This window comes from Mus caroli, unplaced genomic scaffold (assembly GCF_978045245.1).
Source record: "Mus caroli unplaced genomic scaffold, Mus_caroli_1 scaffold_12, whole genome shotgun sequence".
Lineage (NCBI taxonomy): Eukaryota > Metazoa > Chordata > Mammalia > Rodentia > Muridae > Mus > Mus caroli.
The window spans coordinates 51,563,506-51,579,183 of NW_028227267.1; the positions used below are offsets into that span (position 1 = coordinate 51,563,506).

Consider the following 15,678-nt stretch of genomic DNA (forward strand, 5'->3'; position numbering starts at 1 on the left):
TTATTTTTTTTTTCCGAGACAGGGTTTCTCTGTGTAGCCTTGGCTGTCCTGGAACTCACTCTGGAGACTAGGCCGGCCTCGAACTCAGAAATCTGCCTGCCTCTGCCTCCCAAGTGCTGGGATTAAAGGTGTGCGCCACCACCGCCTGGCCCTATTTTTATCTTTTATGTGCATTGGAGTCTTCAGAAGAGCTGCAGATTACCTGGAACTGGAGTTATAAAGAGTTGTAAGCTGCTGTGTAGGTGCTGGGAATTGAACCCAGGTCCTCTAAAAGAACAACCAGTGCTTTTAACCACTGAGCCATCTCTCCAGCTCCTAACTTCTTTTCACATCTTTCCATCTCTTTTAAACCTGTGACATATATAATAGTTATCATTTAAAGAATGGGTATTTTAATGACTAAAACAAAAACATGTGCTTTAAAAACTAAACTAGAGGCTTTAAAATAATGTCAGTCATATACAGCGTGCTTACCTATCATGTACAAGATCCTAGGTTGATTCCCCAGCACCCACAAGAAAACAAACAAAACCCCAAACTACAGCAGTCTTAAAAGTAAAATTCTAAGTCATAGGAAATCACTTTCTACAGAAGTTAACTTGTGTGAAAATTCCAACAATGCTAAGACAGTATATATGTATATATGTAGGACAGTGTATGGGTATATACCTAGGACAGTATATGTGTATATATGTAGGACAGTGTATTTATATGTATGTACGACAGTATATGTGTATTGGGGGTTGTCCCAACCACACATCAGCCCTTCCACGTTACCCAGTCCTGACTGATCTTGATCAGGCATGAGTCAGTGACCATCCAAGGATCCCAACCGCAAGAAAATCCAAGCTCTTCTGAAGCATACGCATGCCCTGAAGATGGCAGCATGGCTCAGCGTCAAGTGTGTCCTCAGGACAGGCAGAGGTATCACATCTCACAACTTCATGTTCTAGCTCCCACTCCAGAGAGCTACTGCTGCACAAGCATGTATCCCCCAAAAGATGCTCTACCGCACCTTCAACAGCATCCTTAATGAAGAGAGGAAGTTTGAGACACCACACTTCTTGGCTTCCTTCTGCCCTTCTTTTCTCTTCACAAATCCCCTCCCTAACATCCCCTGTGCTCTTCCAAAAAAAAAAAAAAAAAACACTGAAGGTCAATTTTCAACCTTGCCCATATGAAAGGGACACTATACTAGTGTCATGACTATCTCTTCCCTGAATCTTTGTGTCCCTCACCCACTCACCATCCATTTAGATATGCATTTAAAGCCTGTTCCACTAAGCCAGGCTTTGAGAGCAGTCCACCTTAAATCCCTGGGTTCCAGCTGCACACACAGGTGACGGTCTGGGAAAGATTCCCATGGTGCATTAGCTCCAGACAGTGAGAGAGGAAGAGTGTGGCACTTGCCAGCCCCTTCTCAATAATTCATGAGGCTCAGACTGGGGGACCATTTCCTCAGACATGAGGCAAGCTGTCTTGTCTTATCAGCATGCACTGAGCAACACAACTACAACTTCTCAGCTGAGGAAGCCCCCGCCCCCGCCCCCGCCCCCGCCCCATAGGCCTAGTTCATCACTGGCTATCCATATCCAGTCCTCAGCACACTTTGTATGCTGGACTCCTGCTTTCTGCTTTGTCTTCTCAGCTGATTTATATGTGTTTGAAATGTTTGTTTTTGTTATTGTTGTTTGCTGTTGTTGTTCCAGACAGGGTTTCTCTGCATAGCCCAGGCTGTCCTGGCACTCTATCTGTAGATCAAGCTGGCCTCGAACTCACAGAGATCTGCCTGCCTCTGCCTCCTGGGTGCTGGGATTAAAAGTATGCACCACCACGCTAAGCTATGAAATGATGCTTTAGTAAATGCAAATCCTATTAAACATCAAAGCCCAGACCTCTGCTTCATAGACTCACTGACTGAGCACACTGCCTAAGGTTGACAAGCTGATGATTTCACAATAAGCAACATTCTCCAAAAACCACCCATCTGGGCCAGGCGTGGGGGCGCACACCTTTAGCCCCAGCACTCAGGAGGCAGAGGTAGGTGAATCTCTGAGATCAAAGTCAGCCTGGTCTAAAAAAAAAAAAAAAAAAAAGTTCCAGCACAGCCAGGGCTACACAGAGAAATCCTGTCTCGAAATAAAGAAATGCATCTGCTTTTATCATCTTTTCTAAAGGAAAAGACTAACACCAGAGAGAGAGAGAGAGAGAGAGAGAGAGAGAGAGAGAGAGAGAGAGAGAAGAAGGAGGAGGAGGAGGAGGAGGAGGAGGAGGAGGAGGAAGGAAGGAAGGAAGGAAGGAAGGAAGGAAGGAAGGAAGGAAGGAAGGAAGGAAGGAAGGAAGGAAGGGAAGGAAAACCTAAGCGAGCACAAATTGCAGAATAAACTACTACTACCTGTTGAGTTAACATTACAAACTCCCTTTATTGTCTTTATGTCCCTTATGTTGCCTCAGAGTCTGGAAAGGTTGCCCAAGAGCCAACACTGCTTTTCTGCCTGGTATATGGAAGCTCCAGGGGTGGACCCAGTTTAGTCACTGGCACTGTTTCTGTTGATGCCTCTCTGTGGTGCATTCTTAAGCCATCAAAATTCACTAATTCTCCCAAGACCCTGGGAGAGAGATCAGGTCAGCCCACTTGGCAGAGATGAGAGTCTTGGGCTCAGAATCTATAGCTGATGAGAATTTTATTTATCATCCATCTACTGTACATCCTCGGTTCATAGAGGAAGAGTCTGGCCTGTGGCGGTAATAATAATTACTGTTTGGTGGGAATAATCACTACGTACTTAGTCGTTCACAGTTAATCAAGCACTCTCACGCGTAGCAGTTATTTATTGAACTAGAATAGATGGGTAGGCACGGAGAATCATAGCGCTCCCCGGTCTCCATATCTCCACCCTGTCTGTGGAAATGGCTGGGCGACCCTTTGGCATCCTTGCTGCCTCTACCTATAAAATGGAAGGAAGATTATCTTGGATAGACCCAGGACCTCCATCTTTTCACACTGAGTATCACAGTGGTCATTTCCTGCCTGTCTGAAGATGAAGACCCTCAGTGGCTCTCAACCTTGCTAATGCTGCAACCCTTTAATACAGTTCCTCATGTTGTGGCCCCCAGTCATAAAATTATTTTCATTGCTACTTCATAACTAATTTTTGCTACTGTTATGAATCGTAATGTAAATATTTGATATTTCCAATAGTCTTAGGCAAACCCAATGGGGTTGCAACTCACAGGTTGAGAACCACTGGCAATAGACTTTGAGCCAGAGGGAAAGGTAGTGTCAGGCCTAGGCCAGCTGTCACAACTTATCACATTTGTCACCTGGCCTCCTCATCCCTCACTACATGGACACTGTGAAGAGCACAAGTCTCACCTCCACAGGCAATCTCAAAACATTCATTCATTCGCCCTTCTTGTATATGTGTGTGGGGTGTGTGTGTGTGTGTGTATTTTCTTACACCGAGGGTCATCACACAAGGTTCACTCTCTAAATTCCTAACTAAGGTCCTAAGCCTGTCTCCCCAGGGCTGCTCAACTGTGTAACATATCTTAACTGAAGGTTGGGTCTAGCCTCTATTAGTGGTCTCTGATTCGAGGGTCAGGATCCTTGGCAAGACTCTCCAGGTACAGGGCAGATCTGGGTAGCTTCTTTCCAACTGTGCAGAGCAGAGCATTGCCCTTGGTCTCTGCTCATATACTGTCCAATGGGCATCGTGGGGTGCTAGGACTGTGTCTGGTTATCCTGAGTGAGTGATGTTCTGGTTATCAGTATAGCCTTGGGTGTAGTGGGGTTCCTGAATAAGCTATTTTTTGCATGTCTAAAGGTGTTTTTTTACTACACTCATCACAGTGTGTTTCTGGGGCTGGGGGAGTAGGGGTATGCACACACATGCCTGTACGAGACGTCAACATGGACTGTTTTCTACCACTCCCCATCTTATCTTTTTCTTGAGATAGGGTTTTTCACTGAGCCCGGAGCTCATGGATTGGCAAGACCAGATGACCAGAAGCCGCAACAATCATCTTGTCTGTGTCTCCAAAGCTAGGAATACAGCTGTTAGGTGACAAGTCCTGCTTTTTATGTTAATGCTGAAGATCCAAACTCAGGCCAGCATGCTTGTTCAACAACCACTTTACCAAATGAGTTGTCTGTGCAGTCCTGCATACAAACCCAGGCGTTTTTAAAGGAAGAATTATTTGGAGTTTAAGGAAGCAAAACAAAAATAAATAAAATTGCAAAGTTTCCTCTACAGCGACTCTCCTACGACCCCATCCCAAAAAAAAAGGTGGGCTAGCAGAAGTGGGAGGAGCATCTGGGACACAGGAAAAGCTGGGGGTCCAGGTAGAAGAGTTGTAGGGGGTCTTGAAGGAAACTTGGACTGAGAATTTGTGGGAGTCCCAAATCAGGCAAAGGGGCGCGGGGCGCCAGCAGGGAGCGCTCGCAACCGCCGCGGCTCCCGCCTCGTCCCGGGCCATCGCAGAGCATGTCCTAGAAGCGGGGCAGGCAGTCTGGGAAGTCAGAGCGCTCGCAGCTAGACCAGCCTCCCGCCCTTTGAACAGTCCCCTCCCCTTAGCAGAGTTCAACCCAACCCCCTGGCCTGAACTATGCAGAAAGCGGGACGGCTGTTAGGTGGCTGGACTCAAGCGTGGATGTCGGTGAGGATGGCCAGTTCCGGGTTGACTCGTCAGAACCCTCTCTCGAATAAGGTGGCCCTGGTCACAGCCTCCACCGACGGGTGAGTACCAGAACCAGAGTCTTCATCCAGAAACAAGTACTCTTTAACTCCTGGACTGTTGTCCTCGAGCCTCAGATGCGGCCAAAGGCCTCCCCGAGGGAGAAAAAGGAAACCCACATAGTGGACCTGAAATCGCTCCGAATCCCCGACCTGGCCCTGCCACAGGCTAGCCCTTGTATCACTGCTGCCTTCGGCTTTGTGACAGCTCGTCGCTGCCAGATGGACCCAGGTCCCCGTGCTTCTGGGCTGCCCCAGTCGACAGCTCCACCTAGAGTCTGGGAAGACCAAAACAACCAGTCAAGGCCTCAAAGCTCTGCTTGCTGTTCTTGCTCCCTAGTGTCCCCACCCCTTGGATCCCGTGCCCAGATGTTTACTTCAGTCTGTATATTTGGGCCTCCGTGCCCAGCCTGTCTCACCCACCACTCTCAACTATCCAGTTTTTTTAATCCCCACAGGACCTTACTAGATTAAAAAACTCCTTGAAAATCTGGAATGCAGATGCCTATGAAAAGCTAACATGTGGCTATTATAAAATATGTAATTGATATTTACATTTTGAGCCATGCTTTTTTGGTGAAGGCTCCCCAAATATAACAAAAGGTAGAATTGTGAGGTTGTAGTATGGTAAGAGGTATTTGGGGATTTGGGCTTCTTCCAGCAAGGCCCCTAAGCCCATGGCAACAACTGAACACTCATCCATTTCTCTCCCCTCTGTCCCAACTGGACATAGGTACAATAATCGGTCATGAAGCCTGTGGTAGGTGATGTCAGTCCCGGGAACTGGGGTAAAAGACAAGATCATAATAAAATGATCTGAGCTTATCCTTCTGTCTGCACCATTAAAAGCCTACTCTACCTAGTAGGAATGCGTGAAGCTCGAATACAGGGAGAGCAAGGGTCCAATGCTGAAAGCCTGAAAGCAGAGCCCACGCGTGCTCTCGCCCTCTTCCCTGCGGTAGAGGCCTTGACAGTGTGTCACCTTTTGCCCTCGTAGGATCGGCTTTGCCATTGCCCGGCGTCTGGCTGAGGATGGGGCCCACGTGGTCGTCAGCAGCCGCAAACAGCAGAATGTGGACCGTGCAGTGGCCACACTACAGGGAGAGGGCCTGAGTGTGACTGGCATCGTGTGCCACGTGGGGAAGGCAGAGGATCGAGAAAAGCTGGTAACCACGGTGAGCAGGCAGGATATGGGCGCTGGGCCAAGGCATGGCAGAAGGGAGGCAAGGCAGCCTGTGCCTTCCTGCCTGGTTTCTAGGACCACATTGGTGAGATGCAACCCATGCTGACCCCTGCTAGCATCCTAATGCTCACACCCAAACTAGTCCACCAATATTGTTTTAAACATTAATTTCATTATGTTTCATTCCGAGTATGGTAGGGGAGTACTTGTTAGTGTAGGTGCCCATGGGGGCCAGAAGAGAGTCTTGAACCCTCTAAAGCTGGAGTTACAGGTGGCCATAAGCCACCTGATGTGGGTGCTGGGAACTGACCTTAGGTCCTTTATGAGAAAAGTACATCCTTTTACCTACTGAGCCATCTCTCCAGACTCTCATCAATACATTTTTATTGTGTACCCTTTTCAGTGATGTCTGCATCCCAAAGTCTAAGCACAACCAGATTCTCCCAGCCAGAGATTCAAAAGCTGCTCTGGTTCTTCACCCTTGCATGATCCCTTAGATACCCTCCCCCCAAAAAATGCCTGCTCCTGGTTCCCTGGTCTGAGTTAATAAATGTTCTCCTGTTCTTTGGCTCATAGAGCTCGTGGGCACTGGGGAGAGGCAGTTCACTATGTTTCATTTATCCACTACAAGCCATTTCTTGTGTTCAGACCCTTATGTGGGCTTTTTTGTTGTTGGTATTGGTTTGGTTTGTTTTAAGGGGGCCAGGAGCTTGTACTGGAGCCAGAGTGGAATGTAATTCATCTTGCAGCCCTGTCTAGCCATGAGCTTGCTCCCCCAGTGCTGGAAGTACAAGTGTGGGCTACTCCACCCAGGCAAGGACTGCTCTCCCTGTATTTACAGAGACTGTATCATCTCATCATCCAGAAAGAAAAGACCTGTGATTCAGGCCAGGCCTGCAGACCACCAGACACATCCCCCATTTATGTAGTGCCAAGCCTTGGGTGCCCAAATAAACTTTAGTCTAAGCCTGTGTCAGACTTGACACTTGGCACCCATCTCCAGCTGTGTAAGAAAATGTGAATCAAGCGGCAAAGACGGTGTGTCTCCCCCAAGTTTCAGGGTGTGCACTCTTCCCTCAAATCCAAGGGAAGACACCCGCACAGAGAAAGCACAGCCTGAGTAAACACATCAGACAGTGGGCAGAAATCATGTGGGCAGCCTTCTTGGAAGAGAGGGCCTTAGCACTTGACTGAAGTGTGACATATAAAACAAGACAATTCCATTATTTATTTTTTATTTTTATTTTATGTATATGAGGGTTTTTTTTGCTGGCATGTGTGTCTCTACACTATGTGTGTTCCATGCCCACGGAGGTCAGAGGGTGGTGCCATATCCCTTGGAACTGGAGTTACAAGTGGTTGTGGACCACCATACAAGTGCTGGCTACCAAACCAGGGTCCCCTGTAAGAGCAGCCAGTGCTTTTAACCACTGAGCCATCTCTCCAGCCCCAAGATAACTTCATTTTTAAAGAACTGTGGACAAAGTCTTAAATGTGCATTGCAAAGGGTCGAATTTGAATCTGAGAAAGTTGCATTGCCTGGCATAGGCTGCTGGAAGAGCCTGGGATTGTAGTGTTTGTCCTGAGAAGTAAAGGTCGATTAATGACAGCCATTTAACACATGCACGCACACACACACACACACACACACACGTATGCACGCACACACACAGAGATGCACACACACATATGCAAGCACACGCACACAGATACACATACACACATGCACACACACACACACGTATGCATGCACACACACATATGCAAGCACACACACATATGCAAGCACATGCACACAGATACACATACACACATGCACACACACGTATGCATGCACACACACATATGCAAGCACACACACAGAGATACACACACACACATGCACGTGCACATGCTTATGCACACACACACACACACGTATGCACGCACACACACAGAGATGCACACACACATATGCAAGCACACGCACACAGATACACATACACACATGCACACACACACACACGTATGCATGCACACACACATATGCAAGCACACACACATATGCAAGCACACGCACACAGATACACATACACACATGCACACACACGTATGCATGCACACACACATATGCAAGCACACACACAGAGATACACACACACACACATGCACGTGCACATGCTTATGCACACACACACACACACACACACGTATGCACGCACACACACACACACACACGTGCACATGCTTATACACACACACACACCAGTGCTGGGGTCAAGCCCAGAGCCATGCACAGTTTCATGTCAAAATCCTATAAAGTGGGGAGGGGCTTGGGAAGTGGTTCAGTATTAAATGTCTTGCTCTGCAAGCAAGAGGACTGAGCCTAAAACTCCCACATAAGTCCCAGGTGTATCTGAGGGCTCGCCTGTAATTCCAGTCTCAGAAGACAGAAATGGAATATCCAGAGCAAGCTCTAGATTTGACTAACAGATACCAACCCAAAAGAATAAGGTGGAATAGCAGCCAGAGAATATTCCTGACGTCAACCTCAGGCCTCCACACGCATGTGCACCCACATATGAACATGCAAATACACAAGAAAAGAAAAGCCTTATTAGGAAAGCATGCTCTGGCCCCCAGCAAGTCCACCTAGCTGATCCTGCAGCCCTGGCTCAGAAGTAGAGTTTGAGTCAGACCTTGAGGAGTGAGTGGTACTAGGGAGCTAGGATGAGGTTGGGGGGCTCCAGGGACCCTGATAAATGAGCAACCAGCCAAGGACTGAATGGAAGAGGGGAGCCCTCCTCAGCAAGAGCTAAGCCTGTAGGAAGAAGGCTGCATGGATGGGGTTCAGGGACTTCCACGACCTCCCAAAAGAATGTCAATAGTTGTGAAGCAAATAGAACCCACGTGGAGCTTGGAGCAAGATAAAACTGACTTTTAAAAGGATACTCTGGAAGTAGTGAAGATGAATGCAGAAGATGCCGGACCATGAACATCAGTGAGGAGGCCATTGGTTGTTACGCTGGTCTAGAGCAGTGGCTAACGGACCAGTATGGGCTACTCAAGAGACAGTGTGAAGATATTTCTAACCATGTGTTACATTATGAAATGAGAATAAGAGACGCAAGTCACACAGACACACACACACAGTATACTCTCACATAGACATGTCCACATACGTAAAAAATTTAAAAAAAAAAACTGTTGGGAAGGCTGAACAACAGATGTCAGGGTGGAGAGTCACAGGGTGGCCATCAGCAGTTTCAAGTATTCTCCTGTGTCCACTGTTTTCCTGAAGTGAGAACAGATGTTCCCCAAAGGTGGCTGACCATAGTTGAACAGTCAGTGCTGTGGCAGCACACGCCAGGCTCCCCACTTGATCCTACTTTGTCTTAAATAACCATCAAAACAGACCAGTCCAAAGCACGCTGGTGTGGTGATCGTACAGTTTAGAGCAAAGTCTGACAGTCATCACCGTGGTCTTTTCTCGTTTGGCGTTTTGAAGGGTGGCTTTTTATATTGGGGATCGAGGTTGTGAGGCAGAGTCTTGTTCTATAGCTCGAACTGCCTTGACCCTGTGATTTGCTACCCCGACTTCCCTTGAGCTGGGATCATAAGCAGAGATTCTTATACCCAGTTTCTCATGAACGTGTATGATTCTGTGATGCTCAGTCAACAAAGACTTCTCCCCCATGTGTGCAGACAGGCATGAAAGAGGAGGGAGACAGAAGCCAGAAGATGGCAAACACCCTCTGGCTCAGTCCACTACCCTCTCCCCTTCTCAGACAGTCACAGAGCATGGCACACATCACTTTCCTTCTGTTGGTCTTGCCTGTCACATGTCAGCAGGCTTTTCACATGGAGCGAAGGCAGGTGACTGAGTCTTTTTGGGCTACAATACCAACATTTAGAATGCATGAGCAAGCACATTGGTAGTGGTTTAAGTGGAGTCTATGACTTTAAATTTTTGTTAAATGAACACGTTGACAGCCTGGGTATTCCTCTAGCAGTGTAGAAACAACTGAGCTTAGCACCTAGTTAGCAAGAATAATTAGTTAAAAGGAGAAGCTGGCAGATGGTGCGCATTGTTAATGACACCCCTCCTTTGCCAAATTGGAGGCACAAAGTTGATTGAGGGCCCATTACATGCTATTTGCCCAAGGCTTCAAAATTGCAGGGTCTGGGCAAATACAAAGGCTGGTTTTAAGGTGGCCTCTAACTCCTGACAATGCCTTCACCACCTACTTACAACTTACTGAGAAGGTGAGGTGCCTCCTTTCTTGGCTTTCTCAGCTTAAGCCTCAGTTTCTGCCTTGCCTCTTCTGTACTTCTGGGCCAAAAAAAAAAAAAGAAGAAGAAGAAGAAGAAGAAGAAGAAGAAGAGCAAATGATATCAAAGCTGAGTGTGAGGCTGCTTTCAGAGCCAGGATAATGTCCTCACCAGCACAGGTCTCCTGCGTGGCTGCTTCATAAATATCCCAACTGGCTTGCAGAAGGCTCCTAGGAATCAGCTCTCCACTGCATTGTAACCTGCAGGGGCCGAGGGGATCCTTTTAGTTTTCCCAAATACCAAAGGAATGGGCCTTCCTGAGCTTAGATGCCTCTACAAAGTGATTGCTGAGTTACAACCTTGAAAATTTAACTTCCTCAGACCTACGTGTCATCACTTGCACCATGAGGAAAGACTGATCCTTTCCTGGGATCTCTCTCCATTCGGGTACGTGTGGACAGGCCAGCTTCAACGCCATGGTAACATATTCAAGGAAAATGGGCAGTGGCGCTAGAGGAAATGGGCTGGGACTCAAGAGGAGGTCTAGAAATAGATTTGAGGAGAAAGGTGAAGACATAAGGATGGAAGAGCTGGCTAAATAGAAATATAAAGAAAAGAGCGAGGGGTCAGAGATGCCCTTCAAAGAACAAGCAGGTCAGGAGACACACAGAAATAATGACTTCAAATGTCATCAGACCTTAGGGGGGCTTTAGAGAGAATGTGCTTTGAGAAAGGCATTTGACAACTGCTCCCAAGAAGAAACTCCATATCAACATTGACAAATGAACATCCATCTCTTCGTGTGCAGCCCTGACTCACGACTTCTTCTCTAGGCTCTGAAACGTCACCAGGGGATTGATATCCTGGTCTCCAATGCTGCTGTCAACCCTTTCTTTGGAAATCTAATGGATGTCACAGAGGAGGTGTGGAACAAGGTGAGAGGAGATGGACACAGCATTAGACTGGCCTCCACACAAACTTGGCTGGCCTGGGAAATGCCTCGCTTTCCTCCAGGGCATGTGTGGAGGGCTCACCCTGTTGTGGACTTGATAAAGCATTTGTGAGGGTTAGCATCCAGTGTCCTGCTCCCCTCTCATACTATGCCTGGCTCTGGAACCTTTTAAGAAGAAAATTTAGAAGAAAGCCAAGTGTTGAGACACACACTTGTAATCCCAGTACTTGGAAGGCTGAGACAGAAGGGTCATTGTAAATTTAAGGTCAACATAGACTATATAGTGAGTTCAAGACTAGCCTAAACTATATACTGTAAAGCCCCGTATAGAGCCTATACAAAGTGCTTGCTGTAAAATCATAAAGGGTAGACATCAGACCTCCAGTGTGCCTGTCATCTCAGCATTTGGGAAAACAAGGCCATGGTGTGAGCTTACTGACCAGTCAGCTGAATCAGTAAGCTCTAGGTTCAGTGACTGACCCTGTCTCAAAAACCAGTAATAGGTTAGAGAAACCCAGGCCACTCTAGGGCCAGGCCATGGCCCAATCTCACGTTCTCCCTACTTGGGAGAAGTACTAAAATCCAGCTCAAAACCAAAGTAGGCAGTCCTGAGAGGTCAAGCTGACTGTGGACTGGCTGGGAAGGAGAGATGAACTGGCTTCGTTCTGCTTCACCTAACCCAATGTGCCATCATCTACTTAACCGAGCAGTGAGAGGCACGTACTCAGTCTTGAACCCTAAGCGGTTCCATTGTTAGGTCTCTATCAACTCTAACAGGCGTTTTCAGGGGACATGTGACTCCTCATCGCTGGGCCCCCTGACGCCCTTCTCATGTTGCCTTCCTCTCTGTTGCCTTCAGGTTTTGAGCATTAATGTGACAGCTACAGCCATGATGATTAAAGCGGTGGTGCCAGAGATGGAAAAACGAGGGTACCGATACTGAAAGGAAGCTCGGGTGAGGTGTGCCCCACAGGGGCAGCGCTCTTTATGCTGGAGGGAGTCAGCTCAGCTCACTTTCCTTTGCAGAGGCGGCTCAGTGGTGATTGTGGGTTCTGTAGCAGGCTTCACTCGATTCCCTGTGAGTACCTATCGCTCCTTCCATCCTACACCATCCACCTCTCCAACTGCCCAAACATGTACTTTACCATCATCCTACCAAGTCCTCTCCCACAAAAGAGACACCTTGCTTCCATGAACCCTAACCTACACGAACCACAAGGCGATCTCTGACTGTGACCTTCCCTAACAGGCGGTGCTTTTTTTCAGTGCCCGCCCTTGTTGTAGAATAAGAATTTTTCCAAAAATGACCCTGCAAGCTAATAAACAGACTCAACTCTCTTCTTTCCCTAGTCTCTGGGTCCTTACAATGTTAGCAAAACAGCTCTGCTGGGTCTTACTAAGAACTTTGCAGCGGAGTTGGCCCCGAAGAACATTCGAGTAAACTGCTTGGCACCTGGACTCATCAAGACTCGCTTCAGCAGTGTGGTGAGAAGGAAAACATTGTGCCCCCAGATCCCTTGAGAGGATGGGGAAGCCCAGGCCCAACTACTAAACCCACCCCCACCTCCATCCCTGCCGCCTATGCTTCCTCATACCCCTGTCCTTACCAGACACCTCCCCCAGGCCAGACTCCCACATACCCCTTTCCTACTGGGCTCTACCAAGTGAAGCAGGGTCAGGAATTCAGACTGTACCCATATTGTATCCTGTCTCCTAAAGTGGATGAGAACTGAGGAGACCTAACAAGATACCTGTATAAGACTTGAAAGGGTGAAGAAGAGACTGGCAGTGGAGAGGGAAGAGAGTGGAGAAGCAACAAGAGATGGGAATTTGAACCCTTCCCTAACAGGCTGTAGTGTTCCTCCATTCTCTTCCCGGGCTTTCCCTCTTCCTGCACATGAAAAGATTTCCCTTCTTCCCGCAGTTGTGGGAGGAGAAAGCAAGAGAGGACTTCATAAAAGAAACCATGCAAGTCAGAAGGTAAGCAGGTCAGGGTTAGTGTGGATAGACAGAAAGCTCTCCCCTGGCTCTCAGTCCCACAGATAACACAGCATGCGCCTTGTAGATGTCACAGATTCATAGACCCTATCACTCCTATCACCTGACCAAGGACACTGCTTCCAGGACAAAAACCAAAGGCATCAGAGCTGGCCCAAAGCAGAGCCCTTGTCCACTGAAGCACACAGACAGTTTTGCTAGGTCTCCATTGTTCTAGGTCCACTGCCTCTCTCTGCCTTCCGGCTGTTCTAGCTTGACCCCTCAAGGGCAAACGCTGGCAGTGCCTACCTCTTCACTAGTCCAAACACTCCAGACTTCCTCAAGTCCTCCCAAAGTCAAGCTGAGGCTAGGCATGAGCTTTAGGCTCAGTTAACAGTATTGCCATCCTAGGAGCCCAGTGAGTCATCTAATCCTAAGCATCTGAATCCTGGCTGCACGTTTGAAGCATCTAGGGGAGCTTTCAGTAGTGCGCCTGCTTACTGTACCCTTCCAGGGTCTCCTCTTTAACTGACCCATGGTAGAATGTGTATATCTTTTACCTTTTCTTTTTATTAACCCTTCCGGGTGACTACACTGTGCAGAGAGGTTGGAGAAACACTAGCCTTTCTGTCCCTCATGCTGACACCTCTAGAACATACAGAACCACGGTACAAACTGTGTGATTTAGCACATCCTTATAAAACAAATGTGTTGATAAGAGGACAAAAAATAGATTCCTGAATAGATCTGTACACTGAACCCGTACAAATGAAACGCCTCGGTCATGCCGTTTCCTATCAGCACAGACTCTCTGACACTCAAATAGCATATTTACATGTTGAAATCATTTCTTTTGAAACATCAAATAATTGTTCACCATTTTATGGGCCTGACTTTGCATTCTGGTATCTAAAAACAGTGTTTCTATATTTAAATATAACATGGTTTTGCAGGATACAGTATTTATGCATCTATAAATTATAACCACCTAATCATAATCACCCTATTTAATAGGCAAAAAAAAAGGCTGTACACTGGTTCTAAGAAAAATCACCTAATTTTTTTTCAATTTTTAAAATACATATGGGTGTTTTGCCTACATGTGTGTCTGTGTGCCACACATGATCCTGGTGCTCCTGTCCCTGTAGGGCAGAAGAAGGCATCACACACCCCTGGAATTGGAGTTTTGGACTGTTGTGAACTGCCGTGTGTGTGTGTGTGTGTGTGTGTGTGTGTGTGTGTGTGTGTGTGTGTCCTGAGACTTAAACCTGGGTCCTTTGGAAGAGCAGCTGGCCAATGCTCCTAACTGCTGAGCCTTCTCACCAGCTCCCACCTGATAATTCTTAAGCAAATTTCATGTCCCGTGAGCCAGATGAGAGAGGCTAGCTAACCTATTTGACAATTGCTCTCTCCTTGTTTCCTGTTTCCCAGGCTAGGCAAGCCAGAGGATTGTGCCGGCATAGTTTCCTTCTTATGCTCTGAAGACGCCAGTTACATCAATGGCGAGACCGTAGTAGTGGGGGGAGGAACCCCTTCTCGCCTCTGAGGACCCAGAAACAGTCTACCAGGGCAGGTGTGGGGGGCGGGCTCAGTCCACCTTGCCTCTGTCGCCCTTCCTTGCCACCACCTAACATCTGTTCACCTCACAAAATCAGTTCTGCCCAGTGATAAGTTCCTGCTTTCCCTGTGGTCGAAGTGTGGTCAGATGAGCATCCTTGCTGTTGCTATGGCCTTGAAAACGGCTTTGGGGAGGGGGCGGGAAGCTGGGGGATAGGTAGTGGGAAAAGGGCTTGCTGAGAAGACTGTGGCTACTTTAGTGAAGATCAAATCCCTCTCATCCTTGCCTCTGGACACTTTGAGGGGAGATAGAAGGGACAGACTTGAACAGAGATAGAAATTAACAATTTACATATAAGGTACAAATAAAATGAAGATGATCACGTTGCTCTGAATCACTGCGTGTTTATTTCTCAATGTGAGGTGCTTAGTGTATCTGAGAAGTCTAGGCAGTGCTGGATCTCTGGATTCTCCCTAGCCCTCCTCCCTATCTCCAAGGCCCGAGCTTGCCGCTCAAGGGTGGTTACGTCTGCCTGCCACGGAGCTGCTTGCCAGCTGTTGGGGGAGGTGGCTCGGGAACTCCCAGGTGCTACTCTTAGCCTCACACCCCCAGGGACGGTGCCAAGGACGCCACGGGGATCCCCGAAACTAGACTAGCGAGCAAAAAAAAAAAAAAAAAAAAAAAAAAAAAAAAAAAAAAAAAAAAAACGAGAGAGAAAGAAAGAACTAACTCCCTCCCGCACATTCGGACAGGTCTTTTTGCAGCATCGTCCTTGATTCAGAGTTCCCTCCAGGGTCAGCAAGGACGAGCTGGACCGTTCCTGAGCTGGAAGGAGTGGGAGGGCGGGGCCATACAAGAATGACCCGGGGAGGGGTACCGAAGCACATAAACAAAGAAATTGAAGAATTCTGCTCCGGGTGGCCGAGGCGTGGGTGGCACGCCAGAAGAAACGCTGCACCCCGCCCCTGAGATAGCTCGGACACCAGGCGCCGCGCTCCGGGCTTCTCACGAGGTAGTCCGC

At 47.8% G+C, this 15,678-nt stretch overlaps 1 protein-coding gene across 2 annotated transcripts; it reads left to right on the plus strand.

Moving 5' to 3' along the window:
- The first annotated feature begins 4,483 nt into the window (after positions 1-4,483).
- Positions 4,484-15,051, plus strand: LOC110309271 (dehydrogenase/reductase SDR family member 4). 2 transcript variants are annotated; one of them, XM_021181828.3, is made up of 8 exons: positions 4,486-4,739; positions 5,734-5,911; positions 11,004-11,105; positions 11,982-12,052; positions 12,149-12,200; positions 12,473-12,607; positions 13,047-13,102; positions 14,531-15,051. In XM_021181828.3, exons 1-8 carry the CDS (start codon positions 4,609-4,611, stop codon positions 14,643-14,645), a joined length of 840 nt encoding a protein of 279 aa, XP_021037487.1. In that variant the 5' UTR covers positions 4,486-4,608; the 3' UTR covers positions 14,646-15,051. The 2 variants fall into 2 exon arrangements, with proteins under 2 accessions (XP_021037488.1, XP_021037487.1); XM_021181829.3 differs by lacking the exon at positions 11,004-11,105 and having other exon boundaries at positions 4,484-4,739.
- The last annotated feature ends 627 nt before the right edge of the window (positions 15,052-15,678 follow it).

Coding starts and splice junctions, on each gene's coding strand:
- LOC110309271 (XM_021181828.3), top strand. CDS start 4,609: ATGCAGAAAGCGGGACGGCTGTTAGGTGGCTGGACTCAAGCGTGGATG. Junction 5,912..11,003: donor GAGAAAAGCTGGTAACCACG/GTGAGCAGGCAG, acceptor CTTCTTCTCTAG/GCTCTGAAACGTCACCAGGG. Junction 13,103..14,530: donor GAAACCATGCAAGTCAGAAG/GTAAGCAGGTCA, acceptor CCTGTTTCCCAG/GCTAGGCAAGCCAGAGGATT.